This window comes from Oryza brachyantha, chromosome 6 (assembly GCF_000231095.2).
Source record: "Oryza brachyantha chromosome 6, ObraRS2, whole genome shotgun sequence".
Classification (NCBI taxonomy): Eukaryota; Viridiplantae; Streptophyta; class Magnoliopsida; order Poales; family Poaceae; genus Oryza; species Oryza brachyantha.
The window spans coordinates 16,340,796-16,362,640 of record NC_023168.2 but is presented as its reverse complement, the minus strand read 5'-3'; the positions used below and the strand labels follow the sequence as shown (position 1 = coordinate 16,362,640).

Sequence of the window (21,845 nt, the reverse complement as noted above, 5' to 3'; positions counted from 1 at the left end):
CTTTTAAAGTTACGTGTTCACGTCATCACGTGTATTGGGAATTTCAGATACCTTATTGTCTATTCATAGGATTATCAGCCGTAACCAAAATTTATTTTTTCAAACTAAATTTTAAAGTTTATTTTAGGTTTGTTTCATCGAAGTCTTTTTTTCTAGGCTGGGCTCTAAATACTGTGACAGAATAGTTCTAAATAAATTCAGCTAAAATGCCAAAAATCCGACATCTATGTTTTAAACAATAATCATCACCAAAGTTAGCTTGTGTAGTCATTAAATTATGTTGGCCTCACGGATTGTAAAACAACACTTAGTATGTAACTGAAACGAACATATTCTTTCTGTTAAAATATAGAAATACTTGTATAACTGTATACATAGTGTAGTCGTCGTGCATCTAGTACACCTGGGTTCAATCATGAAGTGATTGCAAAATATAGGTGTCCCGTCCATGGATTTAGAGGTCGGGTCTTATTCAATTTTAAGAAATAATCTAGAACATAGTATTTTCAATCACATGCAATGAAAAATTGTACCTGTCATTGACTCCTCGAGCCTCCCTTAAGCATAATAGTTAGAAAAAGCATTAATAATTGTGAATATTAGATATGAGATCATCCTGCCCAATTCTCCATACATGTTTCACGTTACAACCATTGGCATACATAGATTGATTTTATAAACAACAACTGCATCTAATTTTATGCCATGTCCGTTAACAACAAAACAAATATATTATTTCGGGAAAACCATAATAATAAATAAAGAAATAAAAAGGGACAGTATGAAATGGGCGAGCATTCCGACATGGGCCCATCCGGCCCAATTAAAGAACTAACAAAATTGGACATGGACGAGCTCGCCGCCCCAGCCCCCGTCACGTGAACGCCCATTGGCCCTCCCACCCATCGCGCCCAGGCCCACACGTCAGCGACCGCCACGTAGGTAAGCGGCGACCAACTTGACCTCTCCTCTCATCCCCTCGCGGATACCCCCGTCCCTTCCTTTTCCACCGCCTGCCCTGACCCACCGACAGCTCGGCCCCACGTAAACCCGGCCCCACCTGTCATGGACAAGGGCACTCGCTATGTAGGTGAGAGAGGATAGCCCCGCACCCGTCGTCTTCCTCCTCGAGCCTCCTACGCCATTGCTGCGTCTGCGGTTGCTTGCTTCCCCCCCCCCCCCCCCCCCACCACCACCCGCGGGCTCGAATTGCTTATTTAATCGGTTTCTCCGGACTAATCTGCGAAGAATTCTCCACTCCTCCTCCACCCGCTTCCTCAGCCCTCACTCCTCAGTGTCCTCACTGCGCGTCTGCGCCGAAGCAACACCAACGCCGCACTCCAAAGCCAACCGCCTCCACCCGCCCCGTCGCCATCGTCGTCACCTCCACGCTTCCGTTCCTCATCCCCCGTCCCCGCACGAGACGGAACCCTAGAGGCGAGGAGCTATAAGAGAGGGGGCGGACTCATGGCGCCCGCGGCAGCGTCGCTCTCCGCACCCCACGCACTCGCGCGCCTCGCGTCGTCGTCTCCCGGGAGGAAGGGCGGCGGCCTGTCCGTGCACGTCGGGGCGCCGCCGCGGCCGGTGGCGTCGCTCGCAGCGGCGGCGGTGGTGGTGCCACGGGGGTGGGGGAGTGGTAGGAGGATGGTGGCGGCCGCGGCGACGGCGGCGGAGATGGCCCCCGCGGCGAGCGGGGAAGAGGGAAAGCCGTTCGTGGAGGAGATGAGGGCGGTGGCCATGCGGCTGCACACCAAGGACCAGGCCAAGGAAGGGGAGAAGGAGTCGCAGGCGCCGCCGGTGGCCAAGTGGGAGCCCTCCGTGGACGGCTACCTCCGGTTCCTCGTCGACAGCAAGCTCGTCTTCGAGACGCTCGAGGCCATCGTCGACCGCGCCGCCGTCCCCTGGTGTGAGTGATCGGAAAACCTCCCCCTCCTCCGTGCCTTACTTTGGGCCGCTTGAAAATTTTGTGGATGACGTTTTTTTTTTCCTTGCTACGCTAGCGTTTGGTTGAACCGAGTGAAATTTGATTGGTTCTCACCTTCCTTATACGGTGACACCCATGAAAGTTGGAAATGTTTCTCACCTTCCTTATGTTGTTTTAGAATAGTCAGATATAATTGTTTCAGCCAGAAAAATTGGATGCATATCTCTTGTTGAAAAAAAAATGTCAAATTGAAGTTGGATATCCGATACTCCCAGCCCATGTGATTATTGTGGAAGTAAGGAGCCTACGAGCAGTGGAGCACATGCACAAACCCCTGTTTTGAGTTGGTTTGGATGTTTGTGAAATATATGTAATCCAAGTTAAGGCATTACTGACTTTGAGCGTATAATTATTTCATGTCTTCGAGGAAGGAGGCATGCATCAGCTTTGGTGAAGTCAGCTTCCGACTTGAAATTCCAAAAAATATTATATTTTCCATTTTAGTTACATGATATGCTGTACCACTGACCATGAGACTGGTGGCTTGTGTTGGGCAATCTCATTAAAGTACATTCAACTCGTAATTTATTTAAATAAAATTAAGGCGTTTCCTTGTCATTGAAAGGCATCCTGGCATGCTGCTGGTAAAACATGTGGCAGATCCAAAATATGTTTTTGAGAGGATATCACTAAAATATGTATAGGTGTTTTTAAAGTGTCAAAATGCTTTATAGGCAAAACACTTTTAAGAGTATCATCAAGTTATCGATGTTTTCTTATAATATGCATCGACTAAGAAGTATAGGAAGCCATGACACTTCTATTTGCAGTTTTTGTTGGCACTTTGCAGTATAATCATTTAAATTGTAGTACCTTGCTGATGGTTCCCATTGTATGAACTTATTAACCTTCTCTGAGACATCCTTTTTTTTAAATACCTTAAATCACTAAAAAAAGTCCACTGGGATGACCCTCTCCGCTGGACATCCCCAACACAGTTATTTTTCTGTACCAACTCCTGTATTGTTCCCCTTAATCATATAAAAGTCTTGTATTCTGCCATTGTATATTACTCATTTTGTCACTAGGAATTTGGAGTCCTGTATTGTTCCGCTTGGCATGCTTTGTGTCGAATTATCTGTGTAAGAATTATACATGCAAAACAATTTACGTATGCACTGTGGTACCCCAGTCCCCAGTTTTATGTATTTCTGTTCTGTCATTCAGCTATGGTGTGGTATGGCATAAAAACGCCTCCAATTCAGGAAATAATTAACTTTTTGCCACTCTTAGAAATAGCACTAACATATTTGTCACTGGGCCCACATGTCATAGACACATGAGGCTCCACGTGTCATAGACAGCGGGTGGTAAATATGTTAGGTGCCATTTTTAAAAGTGGCAAAAAGTTAAATGCCCCCCAATTCAGGGAGTTCGCATCATGCTGTTATTTTGCTGATATGAGTCATCTTGCCATTTTCCTTATAATAACAGAATTTCTTTTGAAGGGAACTATTGACACCAACTAGAATGTCTCTGGAATTCACCCTGTCAGTAGCCCCTGAGAGTCTTGTTACACCCATAGTTTCATGGACATAAGCTATGTCCATCAAATTGCCTTCGCTATCTCTTGATTGTATATTAGATGGTTGGATGAGAGAAACCTCTGTCTTATTTAGCATTTTGCAAGGGCTTGCTCAGACTATCGAAGAAAATAAAATAATAGAATATAACATAATATTAATGGTGGTACCCTCTGTATCCTTTTAGCTTGCTTCCTAAGTTTATCTTATCTGGTTTGGTGAAACTCTAATATTTTTTCTATTTATTGTACCATTTCAATTTTAGAACAAGATATGTTTCTTGCATTTGAAAACAAATATCAGGCACATTGTTATTTTACATAATGTGGTGTACTTTGTTGGAATATAAAATCTTTAGTTGGATAATAACTTATATAGTTTGTTTTGCTGTATGGAACAACAAAAGTATAATTACTTGAACCTCTGCAAAAGTTCTGTAAATTTTTTTAGAAGGTGAATTGAAATTTTTACAAATTTTCTAGACAATTTATTCCATAAATGTTTGCAAGAGGCTTCTTACTGACATTCTATATATTTATCTTTCAGATGCTGAGTTCAAGAATACTGGTTTGGAGAGATCAGAACAACTGAAGAAAGATCTGGAATGGTTCAAGGAACAAGGTCACACAATTCCAGAACCATCTGCTCCAGGCACTACCTATGCTTCCTATCTGGAAGTGTTGGCCGAAAAGGACCCCCAAGCTTTTATCTGCCATTTCTATAACGTGTATTTTGCTCATACGGCTGGAGGTCGAATGATTGGGAAGAAGGTACATTTCTTTTTGTTTTGACTGATGAATTTATGATATCATACAAACCTCATCTTGTCTTATAGTAACAGTTCAGAATGTATTCCAATAATTGCCAAGCGTATTAGCTATCGAAACAACAAAACTGATGCCAACAGAAAGTTTTTTGCTTGCCTTACTGTTTAGTATGAGCGCTTTTCATGTGTGATGGTTACTTTTGTTAGGAATTAGCTTGATCTGGTTAGCTTTGGATGCTTATATTGGTATTTTAGAGTAATTTTACAGTCCTTGAGAAGATATCAGGAGATACCACTTTTTTCTATGTAAATTTTGGTACCTTAGGTACTAGGAGGTATTAAATTTTACACTAAAATTTTGGTACATCTCAGTACCTACTCTACTCAAGGACTATAAAATTGCTCGGTATTTTGTGTTAACAAAATATAAGTACGTTAGTTGAGATTATGAAAATAATACAGAAGACAACGAATGTTTTACCCATGTAGGATTCTCTTCCCACCACTGTTCTTAAGTGGTGCTGATCGTAGACACCAAGGCCAAGGTTCTCAAACCACCTGACTTTATTACAATGTGGTTTGTTTGGGCATATGATTCGTAGCATTTTCGTCTTAGCTTATATGAATTTCTATACTCTTTAACCATGTCTTCATCGCCATCTTAGGTATCTGAGAAGATTCTGAACAAGAAGGAGCTGGAGTTCTACAAATGGGAGGGCAATCTGTCCCAGCTGCTACAGAATGTCCGCAACAAGCTTAACCAAGTCGCTTCTGTAAGCCCCTGGAGCTTTACTTGCCACGCCATGATCTTCCCTCAATTCTTCATACTTGCAGGTTGTGCTAGCTAATAACCAAACGCAATTCTTCCATTTGCTGGCTTTGCAGAGCTGGACCCGGGAGGAGAAGGACCACTGCCTGGATGAGACTGAGAAGTCGTTCTTGTATTCCGGGGATCTCCTCCGTCACATATTCACCTAAGCTAATTAACCACGGTGTCTGCACTGTCTAGTCTTGATAAAAACACTGTAAATACTTAAGTCCATGTCTGTCAGACTGTTACTGGGCACTGGGCAGAGATCGTTTACTACTCAACCAGCTGGCCTAATTTAATTTACCTTCAATCAAAGTTGGCAAAATTTAAATAATCCTTCATTTTGCTCCCCTGTTATTGTGATTGCTACTTCCTCGTTGCTGTGCCAAAATCTCCTTTGCTAATGGTCCATGTTTAACTGAAGCTTCTTGCATTTTTGGGCTACTGAAATGTAAGACATATTCTCTATATGGGCTCATCACCATATATATGTAACGTGCATATTCGTATTCGATAATAAACATTACAATTTCACCCTAGGCATGTATTGACAATTAGCAACAGGATAGCAATCAGGGTAGCCTAATCATTTTCAGTCTCTTCTTTGGTTTATGTGCAAAAGAGGAAAAAAGTGTACTCTTCTATTGTGGTCGAGGGTATATTTTACGATAATTATATAGTGGATTTGTCTCTGTTTTTTTTCCCGAAACCTTTGTGCGGGTGATGTGTTGCTAGTCCCTCTCTTTTCGCTTTTGTTTATACTTATAAACCAAAATTTAAATTTTTAACTCTAAATTTAAAGCTGATTTTTAGTTTTTTTACCTAAATTTATTTTTCAATCTTCTCATAGATCTTTAAAATTATGTGTATAAAATTTTATTTATAAATATGTCGTTTAAAATCAATCCTCGGTGCTTTAGGGTCCCTTTGATTGGACAATCCGCCCATGCAACAGCTTAGCTTGCGCCGACTGATAAAAGAACTCCAGCTAAAATTGTTTCTTCGATCTTGACGGTCTTGCTACCATGCACTCTCCGATCCCGAAAATTAGTTTGTTTTCTATATCGATGTACCCTTTTAAAAAAACAGCTTCTATTTGGGATCTAACTCAAATCCTCTTCATTCCATTAAAAATCCCAATGTCATAACGTTCTAGCAAAAAAGAAAAAGAATTTTTGGATATGAATATGCACATAACCTATATTCAGATTAATCCTTATAAATTGGTTTTTACGATGGAGGGAGTATTAAATTTATAAAAATATCTACTGTTTATCAGTGATTTTGGTCCAATTCGGTAATTTGTTACCGATTTTGTTCAATTATATGATATGGCATTGACTTTTACTTGACTTCTGTGATTTAACATTATCATGTAGCTAGTCTCAGTTAATACTGTACACTTTTATCGTGATGATTAAAATACCCCTAGGATGAAAAAAATCTAACATTTGGCAAAAAATATCCAAAAATATCATATTGTAGACATCCAAAATTTGGGTGAAAACTTTAAAGTTGATATGTCACATTTTTTTACCGATTTTGGGAAGTGTTAATTGCATGTGTATTTCAATCATTAGAATAAAATTGTACAGTACTAACGAAGACTAAGCGGATGTTGATGTTAGATTATAGAAGTCAAGCAAAGTCAATAGGGTATTATAGAACAGAACGAAATCAAGAGTCACTTGTACAACTAGACCAAAGTTAGTAGTATACAGTAGATTTTTGCTAAATTTCTATGGAGAACAGGTAATGTTAGTGATAAATGCACTTTTTGTGACTAATCTACACCCAAAATAAGTATTTTATAATACATGATGCTCAAAGTCTTCAAATTTATATTAAAGATGTATCTAAAACAATGTGTTTTTGCAACTTGGCCGTTTATCTGTGTTCCTCAAACTTATGGTTCCTTTAGATCAAAGGATTTTTCTTAAAGAAGAAACATATAGGGATACAATTCATATGTACCAGGTCGTTTGGTTTTGAAGGATTAACTAAAAAGAAATACATAGGATAGGAAAATTGTCCTCTACAATTTGTAGGAATTATAGCATAATGTCTAACCTCATGTAATAAAATTCCTTTGAGAGTTCCAGTATAACTTGTATCTTTATCTTTGCCTTCTCTATCTAGCAGATGTTTTGAAAAATTCAAGCACATGTTTTGAAAAATTCATGTAGTTTAATGTCCAATAAATTTAACCTGGCAAGACATCTCAATTATGCTTTTTTTATTTTTTATATTTCAAGCCAAAAGAACCATCAATGGTAGAGGGGCTTGAACTTAATCGACCAGTAGTTCCATATAAATCAATTTCCAAGTTACAAACATAGATTCATATATATATAGGACAGCTAAATGCTTCCTTTGTTTTTTTAGGTTGACGTCATCGACTTTTTTTTAACTTTCATTTGATCATCTTTTATTAAAAACATGTAATTATGATTTATTTTATCATTAAATATACTTTATACATTATATATACTTTTATTTTTGTAAAAGTTTAATAAGACGGATAACTAAACATATAAGTAAATAAATGATAACTATGTCAAACATACTGCTCCCTCTAATTTTTTAATTGATGTTGCTGACCTTTTGATTTACAGTTAACTCTTCGTTTTATTAAAAAAATATCTAAATATACAAAATTATAAATCATACTTAAAAATGTACTTTAGTAATAAAACAAGTTATAACAAAATAATCAAAAATCATATATTTTTAATAAGACAAAGGATCAAATATAAATTTAAAAGTTAACGGTCTCAATTAAAAAAACACAGGTGCGCCGTGTCTGTTCAAGAACCGAATCTAGACCTCTCGTTGTTTCTTCCATTGTTTTGTCTCCATTCGTTTGTTTGCAGTTACCCCATCCTAAACAACAACAATGCCAATGCCACCAGATAGCTGTCCTCTCCTGTGCAAGATGACGAAATGGCACCGGACGGCATCTCTAACCTAACCATACCTCGCCGCCCTCTCTCTCTCTCGCTTGCCGGCCGTGTCGTCGTCGTCGTCTTCATCCATATATTTCTCTCACTGCACCCGTCTTCTCTGCTCATGCATGGCGTCTGGACGCATGTTCAGGTGTTAGGTTGCACTAGCTAGCCAGCTAGGTAGCTCGTGCCTCGTTGAGGGTTTGCTGCTGCTGCCGGTGAGTGATGGAGGTGGAGAGCAGGTACGTCGCCGTGAGGCACCACGTGGAGGGGTTCCCGTCGGAGGACGACTTCGAGGTGAAGAAGGTGAAGGTGAGGTGGACGCCGGAGTCCGGCGAGGTGCTGGTCCGGAACCTGTGCCTGTCCATGGACCCTTACCAGCTCAACCGCATGAAGCGCCGCAGCGCGTCCCACCACGCCGTCGACGGCATCGTCCCTGGCGAGGTAGCTGCTCGCGCGTCCCCCCTCCCTTCCCCTCTCCTCTCGATCGATCTCTCGCTTGTTCTTGGAGCGCTTTGATCTAGATCTGTACCAATTTGCTGCCCTGCTTGTGCGTTTGTGAAGAGGATAGAGTCGTACGGCGCCGGCGAGGTGGTGGCGTCGGCGTGCGACGAGTACAAGGAGGGCGACGTGGTCGCCGGCGTGCTCGGGTGGGAGGACTACACCCTGTTCCGCCCGTCCCCCGCCGTGCTCATGTCCAAGCTCGCCGCGGCGCCCTCCGGCGACGACCTCCCCCTGTCGCACCACCTCAGCGCGCTAGGTGAGCTAGCGCCTGCATGCGCCGCCGCGTCGTCCTCCCCTCCGCCGCGACGATGCGCGCAAATCCTGAGTGTGTTTCGATCGGTCGAGCAATGCAGGGACGAGCGGGATGACGGCGTACGCCGGGTTGTACGAGGTGTGCAGGCCGGAGCGAGGGGAGAAGGTGTTCGTGTCGGCGGCGGCGGGCTCCGTCGGCAGCCTCGTCGGCCAGTTCGCCAAGCTCGCCGGCTGCTACGTCGTCGGCTGCGCCGGCACCAACGCCAAGGTACTAAACAAACACAGGGCCATCTGACAAGTCATCACGAGCTTACCTACAGGATCATTTTCAATTTCATTTTTTTAGAAAGTTAAAAGATGTACTTAAAAATATATAAATAAAATTTTTACATACATGATCTTATCCATCTAAAAGCAAACTATAATAAAAACCCTTAAAATCAGCTCTAAATCTAAAATTAAAAATTTTAATTTTAATTTATAAGTATAAGTAAAAACGAAAAGATTGGATTGCTAATCTATCTCGAGATCTCTCATTTTTTTACTCTCGTAGCAATAGATTCCTTTCCATATTTGGGAAGGAAATTTCGTGTCTCCCAGAAATTTTTTTTTCTGACCAGATATTAAGTTCAGCAAAATTTGTTGAAAACTTGAAATCCTGTCCAACATATGTTCAAATTTATAGTTTTTTGTCTGAAAAAGTCAAGAATACCAAACTCAGGTGTGCCTGATCAGCAGTCCTACCCTGCAGCACAAATTCTGAAATGAACCCTATCCTGATCTATTCAGCATTCACCACAGGTTGACCTGGTGAAAAATAAGCTTGGATTCGATGACGCTTTCAACTACAAAGAGGAGCCTGACATGAGGGCAGCACTGAAGAGGTAAAATGTAATTAGCACCTAATGACATTTGTTCATACCCTTGTCGAAGCTCAGAACCTGCTTAGAAGAAGAAAAAAAAAAACGCAGTAAAATGACAGCTCCATCCCTTGTGAACATTGTTTGACAGATACTTCCCCGACGGGATCGACATCTACTTCGACAACGTCGGCGGCGAGACGCTGGAGGCGGCGCTGGCGACCATGAACACCTACGGCCGCGTCGCCCTCTGCGGCGTCATCTCCGAGTACACCGACGCCGGCGGCCGCCGCGCCGCGCCGGACCTGCTGGAGGTCATCTACAAGCGCATCACCATCAGGGGCTTCTTCGCCTGGGATTTCCTGGCGAGGTTCGGCGAGTTCGGCGGCGTCGTCGGGGACTGGATCCGTCGGGGAAAGGTCCAGGTGGTGGAGGACGTCTCCGACGGCCTCGAGAGCGTGCCGTCGGCTTTCACGGCGCTGTTCCGCGGCGAGAACATCGGCAAGAAGATCGTCAAGCTGGCATAGGAGTAAAAAATACACATCCATGCCCCCGTGAAGCTATCGAGCATGTCAGTGGTTGTGTCAAATAAATTAGATGTGACTTAAGGATATTTGCTGAGCGCAAAAGAAAGTTGTTTTGTTCAGGTAAAAGTATGCAATGCATGAAGAAAATGGCCTAACATAAGATAATTAAGACAGCTGCCATGTGTCTGAATAGGGTGGTAACGGTCCAACCATTTTACCTATAAAATTTTGCCTATAAAATATAAAATTTAAGGGTTAAGTTTAAAACGGATTAAAAATAAAATCATATAGAGTTTTGAGCTAATTTTTTTAAAAAAATAAATTAAATTGTGAAAAAACCCACGTACCTTGGCCCAATCTCACCCCTATACTGGCCATCTATATCTAAGTGGATTTAACTCACTGGTCACAGCACCATGTGCAATGCAATTACTATTTTGTCCATCCCAAAAAAATATATATTTATATGATTCAAATTTTATACAGTATAAATATTCATGCAGTAATTCTCATAACTTCTAGGACCAGTCAAATGTTTAGAAAAACAATCAAATTAATTCAAAACTTAAAAACTAACCACTAAAATGATTAAAAAAATCATTTAACATCACCTTAGTCTATGTTATTCTTTTAACATCACCTTAGTCTATCACCTTAGTCTATGTTAAACACATCACCTTGGTCTATGTTAAACAGCCTAGAAGTAGCAGTACCAATCAGGCATCTGGGTGTTCAACGAAATTAGAAAAACGTGGGGAAAAAAAGACAGGCAGGCAGCACGCCTGAAGCCCTGAACTCTCACTTCGCACTCCACCCTATTCAAAGTCAGGTACGAGAAATCAGAAATGAAACCCATTTTGGCATTTTTGAGCTGTCCAGTAAAAAAGTGTGCAAACATCAATCACTGAACATCCAACTGTATCTACTAATTTTTAACAAAAATTTCACAGCAGAAAATATGGTATGCACATTCACCTGAGGGTCAAGTAAACGTGGCAAGTAATTCGCTGTGCTCAGCAATGGAAAAGGGAGAAGAAATCAAAGAATACATGTATGTAACCAAAATGTGCTAGTTTGGCCAGAAGAATCCAAGTTAATACAACGAAATCTCAAGCGCTGCCGGTTGACAAATTGATCTGATCAGTGCCGTTGTTTTCTGAACGAATAATGGACCATCCTGGACAACCCGCAGCGCAGAGAGACCAAGAACTCTCAGATTATTAATCGTTGGGGGCTGATATAATCTTCTAATACCTAGTGAGCTATTAGTGCTGTATAATCTCCGTCTGCTACGGCCGTGGTCTCCTGTACGGTGATTCAACTCAAGCTGTTTTGTGTAAAAGATCACCTATCTGACCATTCCATCCATGTGGATTTGATGCTATGTGCTTCCGCTTCAGCTAGTAGAAATGACTAGCTAATGGCTCAACACCCTCAGATTTTGGCAGTGTAACCTAACCCAGAATCATATTAGTGCAAGTTTCACAAGCAATGCTTGTCATCAAAGCCTTCCTCGGTAAGCAAGCCTGTGACAAGTTTCTTTAGCCTGTCTGCACCAGGCCCCGGGCGGAGATCTTGTACGCGCTCCACAGTGAATGATCCTTTCCCTGTTGTAGTGTTCAATAGACCCATCCATCCACCAGCCACAAACCCATCAGGTTCACGGCCCAGTAATTCCTGGTCAATCTTGTCTAGTACAGGATCTTCTCTTCCAAACTTCCTTGCAAAGGGAGCATTGCTGTTAACCATACCATCAAAATCATTGAGAGTGAGGTAATGAGGGTGTTGCTTTGGTGGGTTGTCCCAAGAAATGAAATGTAGATCATGATTGACTGTGGTGTTGCGGAACTCTGGGACATTGCAAATGACCGTGTGGAAGTAACCCTCTGGTGAAGAGAGAAAATTGGCATAATACATCAGGACGGTCCTTGGAAGATTGTCCCATCCCCATATACAGTATTCAATAAATTGATGAGTAAGCATCATCCACGCCGAGCCTAGAACATGATACATTTAAAACATGTATTAGCATTCTGTTAGTGCAAGATAATGAAATTTGAACAATAAATGATCAAATTATACATGGGCAACATAACTATCTCTGGATACTAGCATATTCTAGGTTTGCAACCAGAAAGAGAAAGTAGCATAGCTAGCAATACAATGTTACAAAACTAAAGTAAGCGGTAGAGTATTGTGGTCAGAAGTAACAGCTTGGTTCAATGTTTCTACAAGCAACTGGATAACCACAGATTTTTGATCAGAAGTACCAGCTTGGTTCAAGGATACAACAAGCAACTGGTCTTTGATTTTCCAACAAAAGACAGAAACATCGAGATTACGTGACAATTTCAGGAATAACTAGTAAGATTAGCTACTGCTTTGTTGTCACATAGAACAAAACATAACCAATATGACATGCGTAAGCTTAAATTATAGTATCAGAAAACATTATCTTAGTCTGTGACCTATGAAACAAGAGGATAACACACAGCAGACTATGGTTAAGAATTTTAGGCGATATAAGACAAAAACATCGGTTTCATCAATGCTAGACAATCCTCCCAAAGTGATTTTTTTTTCTTGGTTCTGCATTAGGAGAACTGCAATGAAGCTATTGATCACTATCTCAACTATTACTTACTTTATTGCTACACATTAACAATAGATGCCAAACCATAGTCCCACCCAAATTGCTAGCTTCCAACTTGGTTCCTCAACACATAGTCAGTTGATATCAGGGCTCGTGGTCAACCAAAATAAAACAAGAAATAACACCAAGACGTCAGCCATAAAAAAACATTTTTTCACTTCTCTAGCATGGTTAGCTGCAAGTAAAACTTGATTACAGGACATACAAATAACTCACTGATAAGCACTGAGTAACTAATTGGCAACTCTGATCGCAAACAATCAAAGTGGTAAACAAAAACTGAAAGAAGACGAGGAGGGAGCTTATGCAGAACCATCAGGTTAGAGGAAGCATTTACCGGTGAAGAGCTTGAATGCGGTGGGAACACTTCTTTTCTCTGTAATCCAGAAAACGTCGGACTTCTGAAGGCTGTATAGCCCAGGGTCAATAATCACTGGCTTTGCCCTCTGATACCTACGGAGGAAAAATTAGTCACAAGCAACTGGCAGGAACAAAACAAACCCATTCAGCAAAATTCAATGCTTACTCCTTCCATCCTATGTCACTGGTATGCTCAATAAAGTTAAGTTGCCTTGGCAAGTCAGATAGCAAATACAACAGATCTGCAAAGAAGGCAAGCAAAGTAAAATTAACACATGTAAATTCTAACACACATGTTTACTGAAGCCTAATCCTAAATTCCGATAGGCCAAGGCTAGCGATTTCCATGAACGGACAAGGCCAATGATCCCCATGAACAAGTAGGTGTTTTTTATATATATAAAAATGAAATTACAAAAAAGTAGTTGTAGTCTTGTAGATCGAAATAGAAAGATAAAGCAAGATCAGAGTCAGGGGGAGCAGAGCAGTGGAAGCCTCCATATAAAGAAAGAACAGCCAAAGATTTGCCTACCCCAGATAACACCTAGAAGGGGCAAAATTAATCGAATCTTACCAAATTCCTAGACTAGTTGGGAAAACATGGCCATAAATTAACCAAAAAATATCACTGCATACCCCAATTGGCAACTGCAAACGTATAAAAATCACATCTTTGCCCCCCCTCAAACTCTTCCACCCAAAGAGCCCCCAATTTGAAATTTCCAATCCCAATATGCTCCAGTGACCCAAACCTCGAATGAAATGAGACCAAATCGACACGAAGAAGCGGAAAGATCGCGTTTAGGAATATGGAGGTTCGAAATTTGGATCGGAGCTCGCGTATTTGTGCGATCCAATCGCGGGATTGGATTGCGGCCTGGGGCAGATCGCATCTTGTGCTTACCGTCCTGGGTGACGAGGGGGTAGTCAGAGGCGGAGAGGTTGATGAACCAGTCCCAGTCGCCACCCTCGCGGAGCAGGATGGCCGCGGCGTGCAGCGTGTTGGCCACCATGGTCGGGCCCCGGTAGGTGACGAGGTTGGCGCGGGTGACCACCTTGACGTTGCGGAACCGCGAGTAGACCGGGTCGGCGCGCACGGCGGCGGCGAGCTCGGAGCGCTCGGTGGCGGGGGCCTCCAGGTCGAGGTGGACGACGTACATGTTCGACGGGTGGTAGAGCGCCCTGAGCGTCCGGCGCAGCGCGGCGCCGTCGCCGGCGGAGCCGGACACGAGATAGGCGATCCTCGGCACGGCCCGGCGCGGGGGCGCCCCGGGCCGCATCTGCTGCTGCTGCTGCCGCAGCTTGGCCTCGACGAAAAGCGGCTCGGCGGAGGCCGCGGAGGGCAGCGGCGAGAAGGAGAGGAGCAGCGCGCGCGAGGAGGAGAAGAAGAGGGACGCCGAGATGAGGAGCGACGAGAGCAGCACGGACGCCAGCAGCGGCGCCGCCCACCTCCGTTGGTACCCGTGCCCCGCTCCCCCCGCCGCCGACGCCGCGGCTGACCCCGGCGACGGCGGCTTCGTCTCCATCATCCTCCCTCCCACCACCACCACCACAGCTCCCTCCCTCCCTCCGGCGACAAACCCAGCCGGCGTGGATCGCGGCGGTGGGCGCTGGGGACGGGGGGATCGGTTTGCGGCCGGGGGACGCGGTGGTGCGGGATTAAATGTGGCCGACGGTTGGTGCCGCGATGTGGCGTGGCGTGGTGGGGGGTGGTGGCCGGGCCCTGTGGGCGTGGTGAGGTTACCGCGGATGCGTGGGGGGGAGAAAGAGAGAACGAAAGAAGGGGAAAAAAAGCGCAAAAAAGGCCAGAAAATCTCGTGTGCGCAGCGCTGCTGCTGCTGCGTACTCCGCGCGATGATGGATGCGTCTCCGCCTGCCCTCTGCCGGTCGCGTTGGGTTGGGGTTGGCCTATGGCAAAATCCTTCAGGATGGAGACGCCAAATCTCTCTTCTTCTTCGTCGTAGTCTTCTTGGTCTTTGGGTCGTGGAGTAGAGTGAGCGACGGGGTTTGGAATCTCTTTCAGCCTCGTTGAATCATTTTTATTACGCATTAATAGAACTGTTTGTTAACGATAAAAAGGTGATTATAGTTTAAAGTTTTATATACATGCTCTTAACGGTATGATATGGAAGTAAATGTTAAAAAAATAAATTACGATGAAAAAATCCTAAATTTAATTGTAAATTTAAGTTTTAAAATTTAAATTTTAGCTTACATGCAAAGCATAAGCGGAAAGATGGGATTTTGTTTTTAAGGTGAACTTGAACTTGTGCATAATTTGTATTTGACTAGAAAGAGGGAACTTTTGATGCTATACGATGTTATATCAAAAGTGTTGCTTGTATTTGACTGGCAAAAGTATTGTGCTTGATTTGTAACTTGCGTTTATTTTTCTTTTGTCAATAATGGTGAACATCAACATAAATATTGTGCTTGACATTTACCAACTCGTCTGATTTCCGTTAGATATTAAGGAAATCTCAACTTAAAAACAATCGGAGGTTCAAAGATTACTAACAATTCCTTGGTGTCATTTGATATTTCGCTATGTCACTTCTAATAACGTTCTTATCTTTGAGTCAAGGTATCTATCCTCGTTCGTTACTTTACCATGAGTTGACATATATTGTTTCCCAAAACATTTGTGTTATTCCTACTATTTCACTTCATCAACAGAAGATCCAAATTAGGAGTCAAATAAACTGATCATGATGCATATTGATGCATTGGTGCGGCAGGAACAAACCCACTAACACCTCCTAAAATGCCAATACATTCACGCCACTTTCTCGCGATTGACTTCAAAAATTAAATCTCCTGGTACAATTGAGGTACACTTGTCCATCGCAGGATTAACTTAAGTATAAAAATTAATTAAAGAAAAATAGTAACTCTCTATTGAACAGCTCCACCAATATATGTAAGGGGGACGGATCACTGCATAACTGAACAAATGCTTTTTTTTTCATAAATTTTCTTTGTGTATCCACCTCAATGAGTTCATGCCTGACGTATTGGAACGTGCATGAGCAGAACCGTGACGCGGAGCTCCAGTACATCCGTTGAGGTCAGCAGAGAGCATATATGGCATACAATTAAGTACAAGTAAGTACAAGTGAAACAACTTATTGGTAATTAAAAAATGAGTAAAATACATGACCGATCCTTAAACTTGTGACGCAGTACCACTCAGATTCATGAACTTAAAAAATGTACATTTAAGTCCATAAACTTATTTTAATGGATCATCTACGTCCATGAACTTATTTTAATGTGTCAATGAACTCGTTTTAATGTATTATCCAGGTCTATGATTGTAGACGTTAAAACGAGTTCATGGACCTAAACGTGTATTTTCTAAGTTTATGGACCTAAGTAGTACCGCGTCACAAGTTTAAGGACCGACAATGTACTTTGCTCTAAAAAAATTATGGGTAAAGTTTTTATATATGCGTTTTAGCAATACAAAAGCAAAATCTAGAAAATAAACTACAATAAAACCCTCAAAATTGACTCTAAATATAAGTCTTAAAATTCAAATTTTAGTTTATAAGCATAAACATAAGTGTGGGATACCTATACTAGAGGTATCCATACACTACATGAATATGTACGGTCAAATGGGTACTGAATAGAAAGGAAATTATATCTGTATGGTATCAACTAGCAGTTTGGTAGCTTTAGAATATCCAAAAATCTTCCAATTAATTAAATTAATTTATACACTATTTTTCTCCTAAACTTTGATTAACAAATTATTTTTAATACATTAATTAATTAATTCTTGGCCTGGGTAAAACTCAAGGCGTAACTGAAGCTCACTTCAACCTTAGGTACAACCTTCTGACTGAAACTCTGGCTCTGGCACTTGCTCTGGTGGGAAAAAAATTAAGGAAGGCTAAGTACAAGCCACCGTACTCAACAAGTAACACCCAAGAGAGGAGAAATGGAGGGGATGACCGGTGGGGCCCACCCGCCGGTCACCACCCTCCTTGGGGCAGTGGGCCCCACCTGTCTGTCCCTCTCCCCTACTGGTCTGTGGGCCCCACTCCGTCAGCCTCTCACCCTCTTTCTCATCCAAGCTGTGGGCCCCGCCCGACAGTTATCCCTCTCTCCATCCCTTTCTCTCTCTCCTCATGGGCCCCACATGTCATCCCCTCCACTTCTTCTCTCTTGGGTGTTACTTGTTCAGTACAGTGGTTTGTACTCAGCCTTGCTTAAATTTTTTTTCCACCAGAGCAAGTGGCAGAGCCAGAGTTTCAGTCAGAAGGTTGTTTCTAAGGTTGAAGTGAGGTTCAATCCGCCGTCGAGAATGTCTGTGGTGTAAAGCCGTCATCGCCAGCTGAAGCTGAAGATTAGATGGTTTTAGCTTTGTTTTCTTTTTCCGCTGTATTTCGATAGATAATTGTTTTTATTTGTTTTTAAGTCGTGGAATTGTGTATTAATTTGTCATAGTGTGTACTCGGGTTGATTTCTGGATCGAGATTAATGCATGCTATTGTTTAGAAATTAGCGTAAATTTCTGGGCGTGACAAAGACGACGGTAAATCGATGGTGATGGGCGGGGAGGATAGACGTTGGTGACAGGGTCCATAGGAGGCGATGGCTGCACTCAATCCTAGCAATGGGTAATAGTGGAAGGAAAGCATCAAATTGATCCGAGATAGAGGATATAGGTCATGTGAGGTCCATGGATGGCAAGCAAATTTGATTAGCCTAATTTGGTGAGTTGGGAGAGGCATTTGGCTAGTTGGATGGCTCTAGGAAGCTGCTGGAGAATTTTTTTTCCAAGTTTGTCAAGTTTTGGCTTTGAAAGCCATCTAGAAAGGTTGTTGGAGATGCTCTCACTAAAATGGACCTGCTTAGGCAATAAATATAATGACATCTCTAGAATTTTCCCTAAATATAAACCCTAATAGACAAGCGTTCGCATGCATGTATTATGCACAACTACGAGAAAACAAGCCCACATATAGCCCAGGCATGTGAACAACCCATGTGAGCTACCTCATCTTCTCGTTCTTTCACTTCATCTTGAACTCCGTCTTTTCCATGCACGCAGACCAATCTGTTATAGATGATGGCAATGGCCTCTCCCTGGTGAGCTTTCTACATTCTCCTTCTACCGATTTATTCATAGCAACCAAACATGTCCCTTCCTTTAGTCGGTGACACCATGCATCATCACTTTGCTACCACACCCTCACTGTCTCAACTATCATCCGCTACCCCTACATACTTAACTTGTTGTAATTATCAATGCCGTCTCCTAACCACAAAGCTCCTCTTACACTCTGTAATAACCTCTAACAACTGCCCTCTTTTAACCTATGGCTCTGGCAGCACTGCCATTGCATCACTATCGGTCTATTGTGTCTCTAGTTATCCCTCTAAGCCTACAAACTCCATCACTTCCCCAATCGCACGGTTTGAACAATAACCCGAACCAATGGGGAGGTTTGTTGATAGAGGAAACGCGTGGATGCTCTTGAATTAGGGTTTTTTTCGATAAAGACAGGCTATACATCGACTAAGATTAGTGTATTATAATACCAATGAACCAAATTAATGGATTTGTCAACTGTGACATGCTTTTGTATATTCTTCTTGCCAGAGAGTGTATATATCTCTTATTATTGTAATAATCAGCAATACTTCCATTTTGTCATATCACATATATTAATACAAGCCGAGAAAACTATAATACCCTTTACTCTAATAAACTTCAATGCATGGATGAATAAAAGGGCTGAAACCCCTCTCCCATTTTCATTACCATTTTGTTTCTTGGAAACGGAAATGATAACGATATGACACTATTAGAGAATATATCGAATATATCGTAAATGGAACTACTGGAATGGAAATATACCAATAACGGTAAGAGGCTGGAAATTCTTATGGGAAAACTGTTTTCAACATGTGTTAACAATACATCATTATATAACTTCACACTTACACTGTGTCTTAGGGTCCGTGTGCAGCTAGCTACAAATTAGTATCCCATCTCACTTCTCTCCCTCTTCTTGTCTATTTAAAATATGCTTATAGTTTGTTTATAGTCTGCTATTGTATCTGGTCTAATCTGCTAGTAGAGGTTTTGTAGAGCCCGGAAATAAAACGTATTATTATTATTATTATTACAGGAGAGCCTAATCAGTTGCCAGTTGGGATGTCCGTTTTGGTTTAGTAGTTTAGCTACACGATCTGCCATCTTTCCTATCAACCACACATCTCCGCGCTAATATAAGTTCACCTGGCTTATCAACACAGCAGAACCGTCCGTTTTATTCCGTGTTGAAAATTAAGGGTCACGTTGATGAGTAGTAGTACACCTGCATCTGGATTCCGGAGTAGACTTTGGTGTTTACTCCGTACCTATCAACAGCAATTGGGCAATTATTTAGTCGTTTAAAACAGCAAATTGGTATTTTCTTTCGTCTACTACTACTACTAAGACAACCATGTTTGAAGACAGACACCCTCGTATGTTTATGTTTATACGTGTAAGCTCAAGTTTAAATTATCCACGTAGATTTAAGTTGATTTTAGAGATTTTTTTATCGCAGTTTATTTTTTAGCCTTGAATTTTAGATTACTAATAACACACATATATATATTATTTATAAATTATTTTTTCATTTGTAAATACGATATTTCTGAAATAAGCCAAAAAATGAGCATCAAAATCACGTGTGTTTTCTGTATCAATATAGCAAAAATATTTTTTTATCATACTCTTTTTATTTTTATCTACATCATACAACAAATTTTTTTTAATAAATATGAAATCCATTATCATCCATAACATTGGATTTTCTATTTTCTCATATCTTTTCCTATATCATTATATATTTACATATTCGTCCCGTGCTCTAATTTTTTCTGGGAGAATTCAGAATTTGGGTGGACCCAGTAGCATCAACCGTTGACAAATGGACGGTGGATGTTGTAGGTTGTCTCTAGTTCAATCCTGCTTTTTTATTAAAAGAAAAGTTGTTACTGGAGACTCGAGCCGTCAGTGCAGAATTTCTGGATCATTCGAGAGTGATTGCCATGTGCTTCCTTTTGCTGCACCAATTTTATTTGGGTTCAACCACGAGGGTGGACTGTATTGGAGAATTCAACGCGTTGTGTTAGACTAGTACTTTTCCTTTTCGCAGATAGGCTCGTACAGATGACTTCTTTCGTTTTTCAATAAGTGTCACTATTAAGTTTCACTGATTTAATTTTAGTTACTTACTAATTACTCTTGAACAATGTGAGTTCGATGAATAAGAGGTTTATGTATGTATTTTAAACGTCATACACTTTAATAATATGATACTCCGTACGTTCATATTGGTAAGACTTTCAAGCATTTTCTAAATTCATTTATTGATGAATATATATAATTTATATATATATATAATATGTCTAGATTTGTTATTATCTAATACTATAAAGTGTTACGCTGTGAAACAGAGGGAATAGTTAGTATGCACATCTTTTTTTTGAAAAAGAAGAATTTTCAAAATATCAAATAAATATCACCCATTGTCAGTTGTTTGAAATCTAAGAAAGTATTAAAACTCCCGTGTGTAAATAATTTTCAGTTTACCCATTTCAACAGCACGTGAATGTGCGCATCTTGTTTTGTCATATATTCTCATGTTTGACTAAGCTCTTTTAAAATTCTATACCAACCTAGTAGAAATGCTAATTCTTGTATATATACTACTATAGTAGGGGCTCATCTTTTTATCTTTTTAGAGAAATACTTAATGAAATATTTGCAACCAAAAAAGAAAAAGAAAAATAATAATAAATAAAACTTTTATATACACGTTCTTAGTGATAAAAACAAAAGCCGATCCAAAAATAAGCTACGACGAAAAAAATCTCAAAATCAACTCCAAATTCAAGATGAAAAATTTAAATTTTACCTTATAAACATAAACAAAAGTAAAAATACGATAGTAGACAGGTACTACTCGTAGCATGTTCATACAAAACCTAAAAAAGTGCTTACATATTTTTCTAATAAAAGGTTCCATTAAGATGGAATCACCTCAAATTTGACCGTAGTTGTAAGCTAAAATTCAAACGTCTAAACGTATAAGACGACTCAAAAGATAACCCCACCAAATGTTACATATTTGGATTTGATGAAATCGCTTCAATTCCAAACGGCTCTAACATGAGTCTGGGGCAGCCATATCCATCAACATTATTAGCTGACATCAAGCATAATCAAAATAACTTATAATAATTAAAAAAATAATTTATAGAAATTTTGGTCTTGTTTAGTTGCCAAAATTTTTTGACAAAAACATCACGTCGAACGTTTGACCGAATGTCGGAAGGGGTTTTCGGACACGAATGAATAGACAAATTTCAAATACAGCCTGGAAACAACGAGACAAATCTTTTGAGTCTAATTAATCCGTCATTAGCACATGTTGGTTACTGTAGCACTTATGGCTATCATGTCCTAATTAGACTCAAAAGATTCGTCTCACGATTTTCCCCATAACCGTGCAATTAGTTTTAATGTTCATGTATATTTAATGATTTATTTAGGTATCTAAAGATTCGATGTAATGTTTTTAAAAATACTTTTTAGGAACTAAACAGGGCCTTTATTTATCAGTTCGTAGCAATTTAAGACCAGTCATCAT

The 21,845-nt window shown here is 40.9% G+C and overlaps 3 protein-coding genes across 3 annotated transcripts; 2 read left to right on the top strand and 1 right to left on the bottom strand.

The window, feature by feature from the left end:
• Positions 1–1,189: 1,189 nt before the first annotated feature.
• On the top strand, positions 1,190–5,434 carry LOC102712820 (heme oxygenase 1, chloroplastic). The gene is made up of 4 exons (XM_006656152.3): positions 1,190–1,906; positions 4,054–4,277; positions 4,939–5,046; positions 5,159–5,434. Exons 1-4 carry the CDS (start codon positions 1,468–1,470, stop codon positions 5,249–5,251), a joined length of 864 nt encoding a protein of 287 aa, XP_006656215.2. The 5' UTR covers positions 1,190–1,467; the 3' UTR covers positions 5,252–5,434.
• Positions 5,435–7,945: 2,511 nt separating this feature from the next.
• LOC102712542 (NADP-dependent alkenal double bond reductase P2-like) lies at positions 7,946–10,425 on the top strand. Its single transcript, XM_006656151.3, has 5 exons — positions 7,946–8,473; positions 8,594–8,789; positions 8,887–9,053; positions 9,587–9,669; positions 9,797–10,425. Exons 1-5 carry the CDS (start codon positions 8,255–8,257, stop codon positions 10,170–10,172), a joined length of 1,041 nt encoding a protein of 346 aa, XP_006656214.2. The 5' UTR covers positions 7,946–8,254; the 3' UTR covers positions 10,173–10,425.
• A 668-nt stretch (positions 10,426–11,093) lies between these two features.
• On the bottom strand, positions 11,094–14,886 carry LOC102711631 (beta-glucuronosyltransferase GlcAT14A-like). Its single transcript, XM_015838858.2, has 4 exons — positions 14,090–14,886; positions 13,352–13,427; positions 13,163–13,278; positions 11,094–12,169 (listed from the first exon to the last, which is right to left on the bottom strand). The coding sequence occupies exons 1-4, from the start codon at positions 14,712–14,714 to the stop codon at positions 11,655–11,657; spliced, it is 1,332 nt and encodes a 443-aa protein (XP_015694344.2). The 5' UTR covers positions 14,715–14,886; the 3' UTR covers positions 11,094–11,654.
• Positions 14,887–21,845: the final 6,959 nt, after the last annotated feature.